General features: G+C 48.2%; 2 protein-coding genes across 9 annotated transcripts in view; both read left to right on the top strand.

Annotated features, from left to right (window-relative positions):
• si:dkey-237h12.3 (teneurin-3) overlaps window positions 1–11,307 on the top strand; it is a 108,407-nt gene extending 97,100 nt beyond the window's left edge. For all 8 annotated transcript variants that reach the window (XM_062560475.1, XM_062560474.1, XM_037461711.2 and 5 more), the window contains 8 exons: window positions 1,136–1,290; window positions 3,856–4,733; window positions 5,084–5,259; window positions 5,655–5,890; window positions 6,472–6,768; window positions 7,864–9,472; window positions 9,754–9,884; window positions 10,428–11,307. In XM_062560475.1, coding sequence (XP_062416459.1) covers window positions 1,136–1,290; window positions 3,856–4,733; window positions 5,084–5,259; window positions 5,655–5,890; window positions 6,472–6,768; window positions 7,864–9,472; window positions 9,754–9,884; window positions 10,428–11,180 — 4,235 coding nt within the window. In that variant the 3' untranslated portion in view covers window positions 11,181–11,307. The remainder of the gene's footprint in view (window positions 1–1,135; window positions 1,291–3,855; window positions 4,734–5,083; window positions 5,260–5,654; window positions 5,891–6,471; window positions 6,769–7,863; window positions 9,473–9,753; window positions 9,885–10,427) is intronic.
• A 4,623-nt stretch (window positions 11,308–15,930) lies between these two features.
• On the top strand, window positions 15,931–20,209 carry tdo2a (tryptophan 2,3-dioxygenase a). The gene is made up of 12 exons (XM_037461534.2): window positions 15,931–16,061; window positions 16,201–16,306; window positions 16,417–16,507; window positions 16,797–16,867; window positions 17,321–17,448; window positions 17,541–17,727; window positions 17,814–17,921; window positions 18,017–18,128; window positions 18,222–18,279; window positions 18,446–18,525; window positions 18,795–18,885; window positions 19,190–20,209. The coding sequence occupies exons 1-12, from the start codon at window positions 16,027–16,029 to the stop codon at window positions 19,341–19,343; spliced, it is 1,221 nt and encodes a 406-aa protein (XP_037317431.2). The 5' UTR covers window positions 15,931–16,026; the 3' UTR covers window positions 19,344–20,209.
• Window positions 20,210–21,196: the final 987 nt, after the last annotated feature.

Below are 21,196 nucleotides of genomic sequence, written 5' to 3'. Positions count from 1 at the left end.
TTTCTTGCGCCAGTCGTTGCCCTAAATGCCAAATCAAACCGCTCAGCTTCAGCTGGAGAGAAGGCAGACTGAGGCAGGGACTTAATGACGGCGTGGGTGGAAGCCCAAACCGGAGAACAAACGGCAGATGGCTCCATCTTCCCACCTCTCAGACATTTGGTGAACTTTGCTCGGATGTGACACTTTTCATCAGTCTGAGAATCTCAGAGCGTCAAGTAGCCGACTCACCGTGGGCTCCCTCGGCTCGTAAATGTTTTAGCGGAAAGCAATCTCGGGCGGAGCCAGCCACAGGTCAGGCCGAACCACTCGCCTGCCGTGGCGGCTCTGAAAGTCTTCATTGAGGAATGAGTGGTGTCCTCAAGGTGAAGCAGATTTTAAGGCCTTTGAGAAACAACAGGAACACTCGCTGCCACAGCGTTTTGAAACCAGTGGGAGGAATGAAAGGTTGAATTCAGAGAAGTGCTGGTCTCTATTGAGCAGCACCAGAACGCGGGGGGGGGGAGGACGGGGGATGGGGACGGGGGGGGGGGGGAGGTTCGTGTATTTGCCCAGTTTGGGACAAATGGGTATTTCGGCTCCGGCTGCGAGTCCCAACTCTGAGCCGACGCTCAATCGCTGAGAAAGAGAACAAAAAAAAAAAAAAGAAAACTATCCGCACTTGTCGCCATGGCAACGCCCCGTCTCTCACCCCTTTCATATAAAATTGGCCGAAGCTGTCATTTCCGCTCGCTCGCTCATTTATTTCTTGAATGGTGTGCAGATTGTTGATGATTGTCGGGGGAAAAAAGGAAAAAACGCACCACTCATTGACACCCCCGGTGCTCAGGTCCCTTTTTTTAGAGAGGAGGGTTTCAAGTAGTGGCAAGTGCATATATACCTCATGAATACAGCCTTTCCCACTTCTGCCTGCGAAATAATTTAATAGCAGAAAAGCCGCCTGTGAATTATTGATGGCTGAGCTTTTTGCAGTGACCTGAATAATGGGAAGGCAAGCTTGACACATGTATCCATCGTGTTCGGCCCACTGAGTCATGCAAGCAGAGAGGCTCCCATGTTTTCTTCTTATCACCGTGTTTTTGTTTCCTTCCTATACACTCCCTCTCCTCCTGTCCCCCCCCCCCCCCGATGTGCTCAGGCATCGCCGTGGGCAAGAACGGACTGATATATTTCGTCGACGGCACCACGATCAGAAAGGTGGACCAGAACGGCATCATCTCCACGTTCCTCGGCTCCAACGACCTGACGTCCGCTCGCCCTCTGACCTGCGACCACAGCATGGACGTCAACCAGGTGACCATTACCCCCCCCCCACCCCCCACCACCACCCCCCCGCGCGCCCTCCCGCTCTCCCATGACTCATCGTCGATGCGTGGTGTTACATAATGAAAGCGTATTACATAATGCACAACTGATCTCCTCGTGAATGCTAATTTTTTTTGGGGGGGGGGAAAACAGATTTTCGAGAACGAAGAAAACAAGCAGATTCTTTCTAATGTGTGTTTTTATCCCCTCGTCATTTATATAATTATTGACAGTGCAGGAAATGTTCACCAGGAAGGTGGAGGAGTTATTTAGTATGCTGCTCCCTCTCCGGAACGCTCTCTGCAATCACATTTCAAATAGTAAAAAATGCTCCTTCTGGGAATTTGAATCATAGCTGCAGGAACGTCTTTCCTGGCCGCCATTAAGACGAACTGTACAATCGGGATGTTTTAGTGTAATTCATTTACTGTTTGCTCGCATCATTCTTACTTGTCGTTATTGATGGTGCGATTGCCCTGGATGAGTTTAAAGTGCCTCTCCCCTTAGTTTCAAGGATGTTGTCTTTTAAAAGATTATTATTGGCAATTTTATTTATGGCTCTATAATCCCATTCCTGCTAAATTGTGATCTAGTGATCCACTTAATTATGTTAGCTTGTGACATTGTTATTGCCGCCTCTCTTGGCCCGGAAAAAAACACTTCAAATGCGAAATTCCCGGGTTGAGGCAACGTTAAATTTAACGCGGGCAGTTAACTGACGCGTCGTAGCCAGAAGCACAGTGACAGCGAGGCTCCAGTTCCCACGCCGACGCCGTCAGGTGCCTGGTGGAGGGAGAAAAAAAAAAACCCACAGAGAAGAGGAGATGTTTTTGCTCTCGACTCAACAAGGTGCATTTTTCTCTGCAAATACAGGAGTAAAAATGTGTGCTGTGAGGAAGACGTGATTCAGGCAGGAAGTGGAGACACCCAGTGTTTACGAGGAGACGGGTTTTCAGGTCACGGCAGACGATGCGGAGGGAAGAATAATCACTGCGTTTGGGCGACTTGTTTTGATGTTGGCTGCAGCTGAATTAGCGTCACTCGGGACCGAAGACACACTCGCACCGTAACAGAATCCTGATAACAGCAGCAATCGGGACCACATGCCACCCAGCGGGGGCCCTCCCAAAAAAAAGAAAAGAAACCAGGCTGCAAACGCACGCACGAGGGAGCGGGTGAGTTCACCGTGTCGTTGTATCACGACTCGGCAGACGGTGAATTGTCGAGGTTCTCACACGTGAGCACGTTTAACGAAGCCGTTCACATTTTAATTAGGCTTCTGACGTTCTAACGCAGATCAGCTGACAAAACAAAACAGAACAAAAGAAGGGAGGACTGCCACGGTGGGACCCAAATGACCCCGACAGCAGATATCACAAACACCCTCGTGTCCCTCGGAGAGACAACAACGCGAGTAACAGACGGAAGGAAATGCAACCGCGTTATTAAAGCATTTTAAATATAGACGGGCCAGAAAGTGGGTCTGTGTGTGTGCGTGAGTGTGAACATGAAGGCGGAAAAAACACGAGACAAAGGATTAAGCTCGTCACTTTCTGCTAATTAACCAAGTGATTCGGTGCGAGCCAATAAAAAGATGGTTCTGGCGCGAGCGTGTGATCCTCGGGCCTCGCGGCTGAAGAATTGGCTCGGCGAGGTTTGCCTCACAGGCCGTGTGTTTGATTATTAATCAGCCTTTTGGAGAAGCACAATTCAGGGGCGTTTTGACAGTTTCAATCACACATTTGATGTGTTTAAATCTTTTGTGCTGTTACAAATAAAAGAAAGAAAAAAAAAACAGCAGATGTGAAATAGTTGGCTGTGGTCAAAGCGTTGATTCGCAAAATTGACTCGTTATTTGTTCCGAGATGTGTTTCACGCTGCTACATTTTGTATGTGTAGCGTTTCTTACTTAATTTTGATTTGATTTGATACACTTAATTGACCACTTAATGGGGTCTCCTCTCGGCGCTCCAGCATCAGTTAGTGTGGACGCTGCGGGTTATTTTGGCAGCTCTGCTGCTGCTTCACGGGGCAGAACCTCCTGCAACATCACTTCATTTGAATATCTCCGTAGCAGCACAATAGAATGTAAATGTTTTGCAGGGATAGAGGGCATAATAGAATGTTATCTTAAAACGCCAATGTGGCCAGAAATATCCTTTTAATTCATGTATCAGCAGCGGTAGCACAAGAAGATAAGAGTTAATCCTGTACCCCAAAGGTATAATAAATACTATTTATTTCTCCCTTCGAGCCAATTTAAATTATATATTCTAAGACAAACTAGCAGAGTGTGAAGAGAATGATGTGATACTAAAGTGTCACCTTTTATTCCTACAACAGTCAGTGTGTTGATAATAAAATCGATGAATGGAGATGGTCGAGTGTTCTTCTAGGAGGGCATATATCGTCCGTTATAGCCAAGGGAGGCAGAGTTTAGCTTCAAAAAGGTGGATATTGTCCTCGTTTGAAGTTGTTTTTTTCAGCCTATTGGTGATGAAGAATATTCATTCCTTCTTGAATCAAGTTGTAACGCCACCTGCTCTGTCTCAGGTGATTCTGGAGTGGCCCACTGACCTCGCCGTCAGCCCCATGGACAACTCGCTGTACGTCCTGGACAACAACATCGTGCTGCGCATCACGGAGAGCGGCCAGGTGAGCATCACCGCCGGCCGGCCCCCCCACTGCCCGCTGGCCGGCCTGGAGCGCGGCGCCGCCGGAGGCCAGAGGGCCCAGTTGACCCCCCTGGAATCGGCCGTCTCCATCGCCGCGTCGTACCACGGCGGCGTTTACATAGCGGAGACGGACGAGCGGAAGATGAGCCGGATCCGGAAGGTGTCGGCGGACGGCGAGATGACGCACCTGGCCGGCTCGCCCTCCGACTGCGATTGCAAGAACGACGCCAACTGCGACTGCTACCAGACGGGGGACGGCTACGCCAAGGACGCCAGGCTCAACGCGCCGTCCTCCCTGGTGGCGGCTCCCGACGGGACGCTCTACGTGGCCGACCTGGGCAACATCCGCATCCGGGCCATCTCCAGAAACGGGCCGACCCCCGTGGCCAACACGTACGAGGTGGCCTCGCCCGACGCCCAGGAGCTGTACGTCTTCGACGCCAACGGCACCCACCAGCACACGGCCAGCCTGCTCACCGGCGACCCCAAGTACACCTTCAGCTACAGCACGGAGAACGACGTCACCGCGGTGACCGACAGCAGCGGCAACACCCTGCGGATCCGCAGGGACCCCAACCGCACGCCGGTGCGCGTTGTCGCCCCCGACAACCAGGTGATCTGGCTGAGCATGAGCACCAACGGCGGGCTGAAGACGTTGACGGCGCAGGGCCAGGAGCTGGTGCTGCTCACCTACCACGGCAACAATGGCCTGCTGGCCACCAAGACGTCGGAGATCGGCTGGACGACGTTCTACGAGTGAGTACACAAGCGTTGTGTGTGTGTGTGTGTGTGTGTGAGCCTCGACGCTACGGCGCGTGCAGGTGATTGTCAAAGAGACAGCGTGGAAGTTAAAGTTTAAACAGAAGGACAAAAAGGCAAAGCAGCCGGTTTGAGCTTCTAATGACGGATCATCATTTCATTTAATCGCAGCTGTGTTTTCATATGTAAAACTGATTGGCTGATTGGATGTGTCATTCTCATTCTCCCATATCCAATATTTGCACTGTGGGAGCTGACATGCGACGTGACGACTCCCTGCCCTTGCTCTCCGAGCACCAAAGGGACGGATAATTGAACGCTTTTCTCTCTCTCTCTCTGTCGAACAGTTACGACAGCGAGGGGCGGCTGATGAACGTGACGTTCCCCACCGGCGTGGTAAACAACTTGTACGCAGACATGCACAGCGCTCTGACGGTGGACATTGAAAGCTCCCTGACGGAGGAGGAAATCAGCATCACCACCAACGCCTCCGCCCTGCGCTCCTTCTACACTCTGGCTCAGGGTGAGGCCTCCTCTCCTCCCACCCCCTCCCCCGGTTTGTCAGCGGTTATTTGTCATTGTTTCAGGGGTCGCCGGGGCGATGTTGAGTAAGCTTAAGCCGTGCATCACCGCAGCTCCGCGGCCTGGGAGACAGGCGACAGTGTAAATGATCACCCGCCCGCCGCGTGGGTTCGGGGGGGAGGGGGGGGTGTCAGGGAGACGCGTCAACCTTGCATCTAAGTGGTTGCTACTCCGCTTGCGAGACCCCCAGATGGTCAAGTCGTCGCCGGCGCATCATTCACGTCCCATTTATTTCATCCAGAGTTCAAGCAATAATAACCCCAGGAGGCGTGAATGAAGAGGCGTGTAATCCCTTCGTCCTCCATGTCTGATCCCCTCCTTGTTTGCCGCCGACAGACCAGTGTAGGAGCGTCTATCAGGTGGGCTTCGACAACTCGCTGAGGATCACGTACGCCAACGGGATGGACACCCACTACCAGACGGAGCCGCACATCCTGACGGGCGCCGCCAACCCCACCGTTGCCAGGCGCAACATGAGCCTGCCGGGGGAGGGCGGGCAAAACTTGGTGGAGTGGCGCTTCCGCAAAGAGCAAGCCCGGGGGAAGGTCATCGTGTTCGGACGCAAGCTCAGGGTGCGCTTGGTTCTCTTCTGCAGTATGACGGATGTTTGTTTCATGTCATTGTTATAACACTTAAAAGTAGTTCTACCATAAAGGGTCATGAATACTTCACTGTCCACAGTCCAGCTCCTCTCGTTCCTCCTCTGAACCCGACACTCCAATCTGTGATTTATTGTACTTCATGAACTTAACTTGGGTGGTTAGTTTCCCCTTTGAGTAATTTTTGTCTCTTCTAAATTTAGGAGGTTATGATTTAAGAGTAACTGAATAATCGGCAGTGCCTCCAGTTAAATGAGCCCTGTGAGGGAGGTGTTAATCTCTGTGACAATTAGAAGGATAATGACATGAATGCCATTTAAAGAGCCTCCCAGACCAAGACGAGAGATATCAAAACCCAAAATGTATTGTTAAGACTGCACTAGTGTGTGTAATTAATACACAATTGAATGAACTACCACCAATTACATTGGTTGTATAACTCTAATTACGCATCATCTGTTACTCGTGTCTTGTTATCGTTTGTAGAAGACGCAGCAGCAGCAACGGTGGCAGTTTTCCGCCTCGCGCGTTATTAAATCAAATCCTCTCCACAGGTGAACGGACGGAACATCCTCTCTGTCGATTACGATCGCACCCTGAGGACAGAGAAGATTTACGACGACCACAGGAAGTTCCTCTTAAAGATTATATACGACACGGCGGGCCACCCGGTGCTCTGGGTGCCCAGCAGCAAGCTGCTGCCGGTCAACGTGAGCCGCACCAGCAGCGGGCAGATCAGCGCCCTGCAGAGAGGCCCCACCACCGAGAGGCGGGAGTACGACGGCCAGGGCCGCCTGGCCTCCCGCGCCTTTGCCGATGGGAAGATATGGAGCTACACCTACCTGGAGCAGGTGAGGACGTGCATTTAACAGCAGGGACGAGTCGTTAGCGCCGCGGGCTGGATGAAGACGGAGCAGAGGTCACGCTAAGGCTGCCTCCTGGTACACGATTCTGCTTCTAGTGCTTCTCCTTTCACACAAACACCAGGAGGCTCTGTTATTAATGCACGCCGCACTCTGACCTCTTCGCAGCATGTAAAGTATATAATAACAAACAATGGGTTGCCTTACCATCACTTCCATAGGATTTCTTAGCAGTAGTTAATCCTGAATGGCAGTATCCTAAACTCTGGGATTAGTATAAAGAACACAGTGCATGTGCAACGGAGAAGTATCGAACCGCTGTGTGTGGAGCCGAGGACGGACGGGAAGACGCGCCCTGTTACACAAGTGTGGGAAGACGCTGCCAGCAAAATATCAATTATGTATACAGTGATTGAAAGAGTATAACGTAGCTCACATATACTACACAAAAGCATTAAACTGTTGAAGTCCACCAAACTGAGAGGTCTTTTGATCCCCTTTTGTGACGTCAAAATGCAAAACGTCGTCCATCTCTTTCCCAAAAAAACCCCCCCCGAAGGTGTTTTTGTAGCTTCAAGGCTGCACTGAGATGAACGCGGGGGAGATTTCATCAGCCGCTCCCTTCCTTGCGTGACCTGCAGAGGCGATGTCAACACTCTGACATGAGGAACACAGAGAGCTCAGGGAGCACAGGGAACCCGTGTGTCGCAACGGATGACTGGGCATGACATTTCGACGGGAGGGGAAGACAGGCCGCACTCCAAACTGCATGCACTAAATTAATTAAACGGGCCTCTGTGAGTAATGGGAGTTCAATGTAAACGTGACTTACACTGCATCCTGGTGTGTGCTCACTACTAGACACTCACTCACCAGAACCCGCAGTGTATTGGAAACACACACACGGTCCTTGACAGATGCTCTGTGTAGTATTTAACTGTATATTCTGCATTGAAAGGTCAGGGACGGCGTGCAGCGGGAATGTTTCTGCACTCACAGCATTAATCCTGTGGCAGTTAGTCGTATGATGACCCAAGGAAACACCCTCTCTTTTTTGTTTTTGTTCTGCTCTCGTCCCTCTAGTCCATGGTTCTCCTGCTCCACAGTCAGCGGCAGTACATTTTCGACTTCGACTCCCTGGACCGCCTCTCCGCTGTCACCATGCCGAGCGTCGCCCGCTACACCATGCAGACCATCCGCTCGGTGGGCTACTACAGGAACCTGTACCACCCCCCGGAGAGCAACGCCTCGGTGGCGGTGGACTACAGCGAGGACGGCCTCCTGCTGAGAGTAGCGCACCTGGGCACGGGCCGCAGGGTCCTGTACCGCTACCGCCGGCAGAACAAGCTGTCGGAGATCCTGTACGACAGCACCAGGGTCAGCTTCACCTACGACGAGACGGCCGGCGTGCTGAAGACGGTCAACCTGCAGAGCGAGGGCTTCATCTGCTCCATCCGCTACCGCCAGGTGGGCCCCCTGGTGGACCGGCAGATCTTCCGCTTCAGCGAGGAAGGCATGGTCAACGCGCGCTTCGACTACACCTACGACAGCAGCCTGCGCGTCACCAGCGTGCAGGGCGTCATCAACGAGACGCCGCTGCCCATTGACCTCTACCAGTTCGACGACATCTCCGGGAAGGTGGAGCAGTTCGGGAAGTTCGGCGTGATCTACTACGACATAAACCAGATCATATCCACCGCGGTCATGACCTACACCAAGCACTTCGACGCGCACGGCCGCATCAAGGAGATCCAGTACGAGATCTTCCGCTCGCTCATGTACTGGATCACCTTCCAGTACGACGACGCCGGGCGGGTCATCAAGCGCGAGATCAAGATCGGCCCCTTCGCGAACACCACCAAGTACAACTACGAGTACGACGTGGACGGCCAGCTGCAGACGGTGTACCTCAACGAGAAGGTGATGTGGCGCTACACCTACGACCTCAACGGGAATCTGCACCTGATCGCGGGAAACGGCGCCAGGCACCTCCCCCTGCGCTACGACCTGAGGGACCGCATCACCCGCCTCGGGGACATCCAGTACCGGATGGACGAGGACGGCTTCCTGCGCCAGCGCGGGGCGGAGATCTTCGAGTACAACTCCAAGGGGCTCCTGGTGCGGGTGTACAGCAAGAGCAGCGGCTGGACCCTCCAGTACCGCTACGACGGGCTCGGGCGCAGGGTGTCCACCAAGACCAGCCTGGGACAACACCTGCAGTACTTCTACGCCGACCTGAGCTACCCGGCCAGGATCACGCACGTGTACAACCACTCCAGCTCGGAGATCACCTCGCTCTACTACGACCTCCAGGGCCACCTGTTCGCCATGGAGATCAGCACCGGCGAGGAGTTCTACATCGCCTGCGACAACACCGGCACGCCGGTGGCGGTGTTCACCAGCAACGGGCTGCTGGTCAAGCAGCTGCAGTACACGGCGTACGGCGAGGTCTACTTCGACTCCAACCCGGACTTCCAGCTGGTGCTCGGGTTCCACGGGGGCCTCTACGAGCCGCTGACCAAACTGCTGCACTTTGGCGAGCAGGATTATGACATCATGTCCGGGAGGTGGACCGTCCCCGACGTCTCCGCGTGGCAGAGGGTCGCCAAGGAGCCCGCTCCTTTTAACCTGTACATGTTCAGAAGTAACAATCCAATCAGCAAAGTCCATGAGCTGAGGGAGTACGTTGCAGGTAAAAAAAAGAGCATTTACTCTGTAACTTTTTATCTCATCATTTGCCGAAATGTAATTAGTTGACTGTCTAATGTGACAAATTAAGCATATCATCACAGCTGCGCACCCTAAAAATGCAATTAATTGTCTCTGATTTGATTTGATTTGATTAGTTTTAAGGTTTTGAAGTATTTCAGTGACGGGAAGGATTCACTCAACCCCCAAAAAAAGATGTTTTATTTTCCAAACTTTACGTTGTGGAGCGACAATGGTATTCACGTATTTATTTTTCTTGCACAGATGTGAACAGCTGGCTTGTTACCTTCGGCTTTCACCTTCACAACACCATTCCTGGATATCCAGTCCCAAAGTTCGACTTAAGCGTGCCCTCCTATGAGCTGAGGAAGAGCCAGCGCTGGGACGACCTGCCGGTTGGTAACTCTTCGTGAATATTAAACACAAAATAAACAAATGCTTAAACCCACAGCTGAAATACATTATGACGAGGATGAGGTGTCAAAGACACAAAAACATATTTCCTATTGTTATTCCCTTAAACTAGTATTTTGAAGGTGCCGTCTCTTAATTGGGTTTCTGTGTATTACAGAGGATATCAGTTTTAATTGGGCCGCATTTCCATGAATGCATAATAAGCGCAAGGTTTTCTCTGTTGTTGTTTTAGTTGTCTGGCCTAATATGCTGTATTTCGATTTGGCTTCAAATTAAACAACCCTATGAGGCTATTTAAACCGGGCTTCTTTGGTTTACGGCCTTCACACATAAAGTGTTCCAGTGAAATATTGTCACGGGAGATTTATCTACTTTGGGCTTGAGGACGCGGCTCGAGAAGCCCCATTATCTCAGGCGGGGTGGAGGAACTCTGTGGAGTTTCCAAATAGCCTGCGCGCTCGCGTTCTGCCATGTTCCGGCGTTAACGTTTCGCTGCACTTCCCTCCCCCCCCCCTCCCCCGCAGTCCATCTCCGGGGTCCAGCAGGAAGTGAGCAGACAGGCGCGCTCTCTGCTGTCGTTCGAGCGGCTGCCGGAGGTCCGTCTCCGCCGAGGTCGCCGGGGTGAGAAGTCCTGGCTGTGGTTCTCGGCGGCGATGTCCCCCATCGGCAGGGCCGTCATGTTTGCCGTCTACAAGGGCAGCGTCCACACGCACGCGCTCAACGTGGCCAGCGAGGACTGCGTCAAGGTGGCGACCATCCTCAACAACGCCTTCTACCTGGAAGACCTCCACTTCACCGTGGAGGGGCGGGACACGCACTACTTCGTCAAGCCGGGCCTCCCGGACGCCGACCTGGCCGCTCTGCACCTCACCAGCGGGCACAAGACGCTGGAGAACGGCGTCAACGTGACCGTCTCCCAGTCCACCACGGTGATGGACGGCCGGACGCGGCGCTTCGCCGACGTGGAGGTCGGCGCCGGCGCCCTGGCTCTGCACGTCCGCTACGGGTCCACCGTGGACGAGGAGAAGGCGCGGGTGGCGGAGCTGGCGCGGCAGCGCTCCCTGGCCGGCGCCTGGGCCCGGGAGCAGCGGCGGGTGCGGGAGGGCGAGGAAGGGGTGCGCCCCTGGACAGAGGGCGAGAAGAGGCAGCTCCTGAGCGGCGGGAAGGTCCTGGGCTACGACGGGTACTACGTGCTCTCCATCGAGCAGTACCCGGAGCTGGCGGACAGCGCCAATAACATTCACTTCCTTCGGCAGAGTGAGATCGGGAAGAGGTAACAATGCGCGGCACATTTTCTGCCCAAAGGAGACGCGCGGACGGACTGAGGCGCAGCTGTGAGCGAGGGTCGCTGTGGACCCCGAGTGTCGTGTGTTTTTGTAAAAAAAAAAAAAAAAAAAGACAAAATATACAAGAGGTCAAAAGCAATGCTGTGCATTGTGACCCGAGGACTACAGAGTAATTGTATAACTACACCAAGCCTTACCAGGGCAATTACAGGTTCCTCTGTTGCACAAGCCTTCTGGACTCCGGACTCTGAAGCAGAGGACAAGTTTTGTCTTTGAGAGGTTAGAGAGTGAGCTAATGTTGGTGTTTTTATTTAACTTTTGAGTTGTCATCATGGAAAGTCTTGACTCGACAGAAAGTATTTCCGAGCCCAAAGGAGATGTTTACATGACGCATATCTGCACTTCGCCAGGAGGACCTGATTATACTTCTGACGCAAGAGAGATTCTCACCGAACAACCACCACGTGAACCAGATCCACCACGACATCCACAACATGACAGAGAGGAACGGGTGTCGTGTTGATTGAGGGGGGGGGAGGTGAGGTACGAGCTGTGCTGGAGGGGCACAGCGCTGGGACGCCACGTTTTGTAAATTATGCAATGTTTTTTTTTTTAAGAAACTGAATAGATGTGTGTGTGTGTGTTAGTCATATTAACAGTAATTTATGTTGTGTATTTTTTACATGACGAATAAAAGTCCGGCGGATTTTTTATTTTTTGTTATTTTATTTTTTTTCGACCAGCATTTCTTCTCATTTGGCTTCGTGGGGCTTCCTCACTTTGCTCTGTTCAAGTAAAAAACAGAAACCTGTGCATGTAGTGATACGTATTTACAAGTGGTGATGTATTTATAACATGCCATCAGCTATTATTTCCACTGAACTGAATGTTGATTGGGCATAACGCCTTTTGACCTGGTTAATATTTCATCAACACAAATATTTCATGTCACAAAAACAAGGTCTCAGTGGATCCAAATAAAGATCACGTCCATGTTCTCGGTAGGTATACTTATTTTGAATGTCAAATGCACTCATGGATTAAAATGATATTGGGGTTCTTTTTTGGTGTGTTGTGTTCTTAACAATTTGTTTGGAAGTTCTGCCTTTCTATTAAATCATGTAGAATATGAGATGGAGAGAAATGTGTCAGCTGGCAGCCAATAATATGAATATTAACAAAACGTCTCAGTATCCCAAAAACAGTCAAAATATGGAGAGGTGCTAAAAACAGGGTTTTAGCTATAAGTTTGTGAGAACCTTTAATTCATGAATGTTGAATAATACATTATGGTTGTGATCACATTTCACGCGCTGGGTGTCATTCATCAAAGCCCAAAGTTCTGTCTATAGAAGTCCCAAATCTGAAAAACAACTTCACATCAAGGTGTTTTTTTTCTTTTTCATGGTACACTTCAAACGGCGTTTTCACAGCGTGTTCTTTTCTCGCAGCTCTTTTCATGCTGCTGTTTTTTCGATCTACTCAAAGTATCTGCTGCTGTTCCAACATGCAGCCGATCCTTTATGTGGTTTCAGCTAAACAAAGACGTCTCTTTGGATCTTACTGTGAAACAGGTGCCTTCAAAGTGCCCATCACACTCCCTCAGGATGTACTTCCACCAACTTGGAATGAAACATCTTCTTAAAGTTTGTGTCCACCGTTCCTTCACACTGAAACGATAGTGAACTTAAACATCCATGAAAAAAAGAGTTTCAAGCCCTGCTGAGGAAAATCTTCAAACGCAAACTCATCTCTGACAAATATCAAGCTTTAAATCAGATGTTTCTTCCTCCTAAAAGCCCTCTGATGCTCCCTAGTGGTGCTCAGCGCACAGTTCAGAAAGCGGCACCTTCTAATGTAAATGCAAACGGTCCATTCCCAGAGAGGTGAGGGAGGTGCCATCTTCACTCCGTGCTTTTCTTATCTTAAAGGAGCATCACGTGGAACGGATAAACACTTGAATTCGAAGGGGATGAGCAGGTCTGCTGCTGCGTCCCGCTGCCTCGCGTGACAGAGAGACGGCACCAGGAGCTTCAAAGACCCGAAAGGCATCTCGCAGCCCTGGAAGGAGCTCTTAATTCAATTGAGCCGCTTTTTTTATGCACGTGACGTGAAGATTCCCGTAGGGGATCACACCGCCGGACGTGATTTGCTAGTCGATTCCATCAATTCAGCTTTACAGCTCTAGGGAGAGTTATACATCAGATTTGATTCGTCAGTTGAGTTTGGATTTATGTTCTGAATGTCTGAAAACAAGCAAATGCAATCATCATTTGATCACGTGAGCTGAGAGGGGAGGGGAAAAAAACGGGGATTTACAGTGAATTTGAATTTAAAATATGTAATCATGTGCATCAACCGACGTACATTCTTACATTTGGATTCTCCACAGGAGCCGTAGGGATAAATAAACGTCAACAGCTACAACAAACAGTCTCCTAAAGCCATTTTTAGTAGTTATTGCAAGATTTCATATACAATGGAAATGTAATTGTAATTGTGGAAAAGTAAAAAAAAAGAAGTAATTGACTCTGACTCAAAGGACACCAGATTAAATAGAATGGCAAATTAAAAAGGCAATGCATGTGTAATAAGAAGAACAGTCAATGAATATGCCGCGTCTTTTCTATTCGTGAAACCAATTAGTTTGGATTTAATTAATGAAAAATAAACTATATATTACTGGGTACAGTAACATTACAATTAATTGTATTTCTATTATAATATTATGTTAATAGGTTTATTAAAAAATCATCAAAAGTCTTAATATTATTATAGTATAAATTAACAAGAAAGTCATAGGATTTGGGATGAATAATGTAAATTAAAGTCAATAAAAATATAATTCGCTATGAAAAGCCCAAATAACATCACAAACGTATAATACAAAGTGACGCCTTAATCCCACCAATGTTTGTCTTGAACTCGAGGTTTTATCTCTGTGCCAAACGTCTGAAATGTCATCACTGGACGAGCCCCTGCAGCTCGACGTCGGCATGAAATCATCTCATGTAACACGGATGCGAACGTAAGCTCACGGCGACCTCGTTCTCTGACGCTCAGATTCTCATCAGTCTCCTCGACGGCTGAAAGGCGTTTGAACCGATGGATCCTTTCTTCTGCAGAACAATCGTTTTACGATCTGGACACAACGAGCTGCGTTCTCAGCTGTGACATGTGACATTTCCTAGTGATCACAATCTCCTGAACATGACACAACCTGCGCATTCATCGGATGATTGTCAGATTTAAAAAAAAAAAGGCTTTCTCATACGGTTTTAAATATAAATAATGAAATTTTAAAGGTTATGTTACGCGTGAAAAATCGCACAAAGGGGAAGAGAATTTAAGTGTAAAATCTGAAAAATTCATCGTTTAACCAGAAATGTTACACTTGAATGAGTAAATTCTCTTTGAAGCAGTAACATTTGTTCTTTGGGGAGTAGAAGAAGGCGATGGAGGTGAGGGCCGGAGTCCAAGGACAACGTGTGCATGCTGAAGCTCCCACAGTGGGACACAAAAACAACGCGCAGCCCCGTCCCTGAGAGGGCAGACAGGTGTCTTCTCCTCTGTCTCGGCTGCGTCCCCCTCCCAGAACAAAGCCCCCTTTTGGGTGCTCGGCTTGCACCGTGTCCCCCAATTCCGAGCCGGCTGCTTGTTAGCGTCGCTCTGATCTTCTGGGGACAGCCGGGACTTTGCTTCAGGACACTAGTGAGAATGTGGGCGAAAAAACCAGGCGCTAATGATCGGGGGGGAGAGATTTGGAGGATTTTGAGTCTTAACGCTGATGCAACGGGGTTAACAGTGGTTCAGTGGGGGGGGGGGAGGCCTCGCTGCCGTTTGAGGTGGGAACTTTTAAAACCGACACACGAGAGCGAAGACAAGCGGATGTTGACAGCTGAGAAACTTCAAAGGTCGGATTCACGCGAAAACACCGAGTGCCACCACGAAACGTTACGTAAAGTCTACAGACCTTGTAGCTGCACATCAGTGACGCAACCGAGGGGAAGAAAATATTAACCCAATCGCAAATATTTACACACGAGTCCTACGACTTTAACGAACATCGTAACTTAGTATTTATACATTTGGCTGCCAGTAAAAAATGGCATCATCATACCCAAATTATTAACTTTTAAGTCAATTTGACTCTTCTTTCTTTGGCATCTAGTCGGATTAATTATTTTAGGGGGTCAAAAAATTTAACTAAATTAAGTGAAATGGTTTCTTGTGATTCTTATCAAAAAGCATTTTGAAATAAACTAAATAAAATACAGTTTTTTGTTTAAAAACCGGCAAATCCGAAAAGGTGTGATGTGCATCAAACCAAATCAAGGCCAATGAATATAAGTGTGGACTAAACTGGTGTCAGAGAGACGCTTAAACAATCGGATGTACCATTTTTAAGAAGCGATACACAAAAACAGCAAATCCCCAGGAGAGCAAACCTCTAACGAGACCATGTGACAAAAAATAAAACCCCGTCCAGAACACCGGAGCAACATTTAGCAATCAGTCTTCATATGATGAATGTAATGGATATTCGTATATTCATGTATATGAAAATATGTGTATATATATATATATGTGTATATATGTGTATGTATACTGTTGTTGCTGGGGGTACTTGGAAGCTCTTTCCGCCCATCAAACAAAGTCCAGAAGTTCGTCACCCCGTTTGGGGTAAACAGAGGTGGGCCGGATGGGGACATTGAGCTCGTCAGTGATTGGACGGGTGAGTCTTTAATACTCGGGGTCGTGTTGAAGACAGTTTTAGTAAATAATAGTCAAAGGGAGAAGAGCACATCTTCTGCTGCACCTACAAGTTCTACAAGTCATGAGTGGATGTCCGTACTTTGAGAAGAGGCATTTGTACGTTCAAATTGTCGTTGCAACTACAAAGGATTTAAATTCTCTGTCTGTTTTTTTCTTCTGCGAATTAAACCAAAAGCACCTCAAGAATTCCATTTATAATCCTGACAAACAAACCAAACGGCTTCTGTCTTTGCAGGTTATTCAAAAACAAGCCTCCAAAAACAGAGGACGAGGACGATGCCTCTCAGGCAGGAGTTAACAAGGCCAGCCAAGGAGGAATCATTTATGGAGACTATCTGCAGGTAGGAAACCCTCTCTGATATATATATATATATCTATATAGATATATATATATCTATATACACATCTAGATGTATTTAATTAAAGTGCTTCATCTCTTTTCTACTCTCAGCTGGACAAAGTTCTGTCTGCTCAGGTGCTGCAGAGTGAGTTAAAGGGGAATAAGATCCACGATGAGCACCTGTTCATCGTCACCCATCAAGGTAATGGCAGCTTCATGGTGTCAAACTGCTAAAATAGTTAATAGTTAGTTTAATCTAATCATATCTATTCTTTTTTTTCTCATTTCGATGAGTTGAACTGGCTTGCGAAGTACTTTCAAAAACTAATAACCCCATTGATTTGGGTTTTTCTTTTTTTCAATTGGTACTCAAATGATTACTTTATAGTGTATAAGACTGAATACAGGGGCATCACATTGAACTCTTTTAGTGTACAAATGAGTCACGTCTCCCTGACTGAAATGTTTACGATTCTTTTCCTTTCTTTCAGCGTATGAACTGTGGTTCAAACAAATTCTGTTTGAACTCGATTCCGTGAGAAACATCTTCATCAGTGGACACGTGAGTCCCATCTTCTCCAGTGAAAGAATCATTATTTATTATAAGGATGAATACAGAAGGCTACACAACTGTCACACTGTCAGTGTCTAAATATGTCACAAAGTACAGAATAGAAATAGCACAAAGTCCTCAGAGGACAAAGTGATGACATTCAGATCTCACAGTAAAAGAACGTCAATCAATCAATCAAAGGTCCGTCAGCAAAAAACAAGAAATACAATCATTTTGGCTGAAATATTCATTTAAATAATTAATAATAATAACAGCTTTAAATATGAACTTGTTCATCTGAAGAGTGACACATTAAGTTGATGAAATATCGATGCAAAAATCTTACTTCCATTCATTTCATTATTTAAATAAGTCATTTTCGATAAGCCGTGTGAGGATGTGTGCTCTCACCGCGCGCCGCCATCTCTAATCATTTCCTTCAATATTCAAATATTCCTTCAGGTCCGAGACGAACGCAACATGCTGAAGGTCAACAACCGCATCCTCCGGATCGTGAGAATATTCCGACTGCTGGTGGAACAGTTCACGGTTTTGGAGACTATGACGCCCTTGGACTTCTTTGACTTCAGGTAAACTGATCACAAATGTCTTTTGGCATTTTTGTGCTCTGTGATGGGTGCGTGAAGTCTTACTGTGTGTGTGTGTGTGTGTGTGTGTGCAGAGAATACTTGGCTCCAGCCTCCGGATTCCAAAGTCTTCAATTTCGTATTTTGGAGAACAAAATCGGGGTCCCGGACAACCTGAGGGTTCCGTACAACCGGCGCCATTACAGGGACAACTTCAAGGGTCAGGAGAGCGAGATGCTGCTCGCCACCGAGCAGGAGCCCACGCTCCTGAAGCTGGTGGAGGTATGGAAGGAGGCGTGGTGCTCGTCGAAGGTCCTGCTGCTCACCAGGATGATGATGATGATGATGATGGAAACGGTTTTTCACAGGAGTGGCTGGAGAGAACGCCCGGCCTGGAGGCGGATGGATTCAATTTCTGGGAAAGGCTGGAAATCAATATATTCAAAGGGCTGAACCAGGAGAAGGAGAAAATTGAGGTAAGAGATGACTCGGGCTGGGGGGGCAAAGGTGACCGACGGAGACGCTTACTTTTTTTTATTCATGGTCTATTTTTTATTTCATTTCTTTCAAGAAAATGGCAGACTGTGAGGAGAAGGAGGAGCTGATGGCCGAGCTGGTCAAACAGAAAGAGCTCTTCACTTCTCTGTTTGATGAAAAGCGCCACGACCACCTCCACAGCAAAGGTGAGAGCCGGCCAGACGGCGTCATGTGTTTATCGAGGCTTCCACCTAATCAATGTTCATCCACGTATGAATGTTTTGCATTTTGCTGAGCAGGTGAGCGGCGTCTCTCTTACAAGGCTCTCCAAGGCGCCCTGATGATCTACTTCTACAGGTTGGTGGTTTTTTACCGCATTCTTTCCCCTTTTAATTTGTCATGACGCAACTTCACCAGCTTCCTCGAGGCTACCTGAGAGTCGGCGGTGTCATTTGACCCTCACTCATTTCCATTCGGGCCCTCAATGATCTACATACTGAAGCAATCTTCTTTTACCTTCCAGGGAGGAGCCGAGGTTCCAGGTTCCCTTCCAGCTGCTCATGTCCCTCATGGATATTGACACCCTCATGACCAAATGGCGCTGTAAGTTTCTGCTGCGTGAGCTCACCAGTCAGGAAGAAGAGAAAATAGTGCAGGAAAATCACTAACAAGGGTTCAGACAGCTGAAGTTAAGTCAGGGCCCCAGAGGCAGAAGAACCTCACAAATCCGATCAATCCAACCAACACCCAGAAACACTTCTCCTCTTCTTCCGTGTCTTCGCTTAACGTCCAGTCAATTCACAGTCCAGGTGAAACATGCGGAGCCGAAGCGGCGCTGGTGTAACCGAGGATGCTTCTGTCTCCCGTTTCAGACAATCACGTGTGCATGGTGCATCGCATGATTGGCAGCAAGGCCGGCACAGGAGGCTCGTCCGGGTACCACTACCTGAGGTCCACCGTCAGGTGAGCTCCGCTCCGAGCATCCCCCTGCCCAATGAGGCGCGTCAAACACTTCGGGGTTCATTTAGATGAGGACACTGGGCTTATCTTAATTAACTTGTCACATGGTCACATCTTCCCGACGTGCACAAACGATACTTCAAGTTCATTTAGAAGGAGCGACGTTCTTTATTGGCTCTGCGTCACATTTTGGCAGCGGTTTAATTTTGCTTTTATCCTTCAGAGAGTTCAATTTGCAACAGATGCACAATTACGCGAGGGGAGCGCACGAGCTAAGTACTTAATGAATGACTTTCTTTCCCCTCAGTGACCGCTACAAAGTGTTCGTGGATCTGTTCAATCTGGCGACGTTCCTGGTGCCTCGCCACTGGGTCCCCAAGCTCAACCCCAACATCCACAAGTTCCTCTACATGGCCGAATGCTGCGACAGCTCCTACTTCAGCAGCGAGGACTCCGACTAGCGGCCCGCTGGTCTTCAAGGTACCGGGTGTTCTACACCGCTGAAAGGCGTCAGCGACCGGTGTGAAGATGAGCGAGGGAATCATCTTGCATCTCAGTTGGGTGAGGAGGGGGTTCCGGGTTGGGGGAAGAGGATGTTGGAGAGAAAACATCATTGGACACCCAAAACATCCATCAATTTTAGTTTTGGGATCGCGACCGCTATGCTGGATAAAAGACATGGAAGACATATGTTGACATTGAGGTCAAGAATTGATCTTTTTTGTCTTTTTGTCGTGGCCAAATGGGCCTGTTTTACTCTAATCTCTGGTCGCCCAGTGACGAGTTAAGCAGATGGCTCCTTGATGAAATTTGCTCAGATGTTTTCTCAACACAATTATGTAAAGTAGCTGCGACTGACCTGAAAGCAAATGGATCGGTGAGTGGGGATCAAACCTGGTGGGTTTTAACAAACGCATTATCTTTCATGTCAGCACGGACGCCGTGTCAGAGACGCTGTTGACACCATAATCAACCTCTGTATTATCAATTAGTGCCATATGTAAAATAGAACTGTTTAGTAGCTTGTAAACGTAAAACACAAACTATATCATTTGTACATAATGTTAATAATGGGTATTTGTATAGAATGCTATATTATATTCCATTGATTTTGATGGTTATTTATGCAGTGATGATCTGTGTGGATACATTTATTAGACATATCAACCAAAACGTGTATCTAATCTTTTTTGTACTGTGCATTTATCTTCATATTTCTGTGTTTGTGTCGATTGTCCTCAGGTGTGATGCAACATTTATAAGCATATAAAGCCATTTATTTTGTTTAAGTCATCTAACGTTTCAATAAAAACATTATTTAAAGCGACACGTGGAGGAAACGGATGATTTGATTTGTGTGGAGCTGAACACACACACACACACACACACACACACACACACACACACACACACACACCTACTCACACACACAATGGCAGAGATGCACAGAACATGGTGAAAGGAATCTGTGATACCTGAGCAGCATGTGGTGTTACTCCCTGAGGGGACGGCAGCATGTAGACGCCGCACTAAAAGAAGATAAAAACAGAAGATGACTCAAGGACCCCAAGAGTTCTGCACAAGACAGTATGGACCCCCCCCCCCCCCAAAATAGACAACAGGCGTTTTCAGATGGAATAATCTACTTAGTATTCCAGCTGCAGCCACTTTACAATGTTACATAATCTCAAATGTCCTTGTGTTGTACCCACAAAACACAAGTGTGTGTGTGTGGAATAATTAATGTTGAAGTATATCAGCGTGAACAATACAGAGAAAGTGATTCTGTGACTTCAACCCGTGACACGAAGCTTTAACGGGAGACTGAATACTCGGAACCTCAATCCTCAGAAAGCCTGCGCACACAACACCAACAAGCACCAGGCCAAAGGTGGTTTTTGTAGACCTACAGAAATATTTAACCAGTGTCAGGACATAGCGAAATCTTTCCTCTGCAGTTTCACCAGTAAGGCGTGTCACTCCAATGCTGACAAAATGAAGACATGACCTCCACTGGAAATCCTTTTCACTGCAAACATGCAGCAGATATTTCACCTGATGCCCAATATCGTCATTTTTGGGATTCGGTGATAAACTAAACGTCTTGTTGAAAATAGGTTCCACTCCACCTCCTTTTGCTTTAGCTATGAATTCTGGAATATTTCACACTCTGCTCCGTAACAGCAGCCATTTGTGATTAAGACTTACATCTCGGTTGGTGCAGCTTTAAATAACTTTCTCAGACCCTCGAGGTCGCAAAGCGCTCTTGACCCGAAAGGTCGATGTTCTGCTCCGTGCTCGGTGAGGCGACTGA

The sequence above is a fragment of the Pungitius pungitius genome, chromosome 2, assembly GCF_949316345.1.
Source record: "Pungitius pungitius chromosome 2, fPunPun2.1, whole genome shotgun sequence".
Classification (NCBI taxonomy): Eukaryota; Metazoa; Chordata; class Actinopteri; order Perciformes; family Gasterosteidae; genus Pungitius; species Pungitius pungitius.
This window is presented reverse-complemented; position numbering and strand designations above follow the sequence as displayed.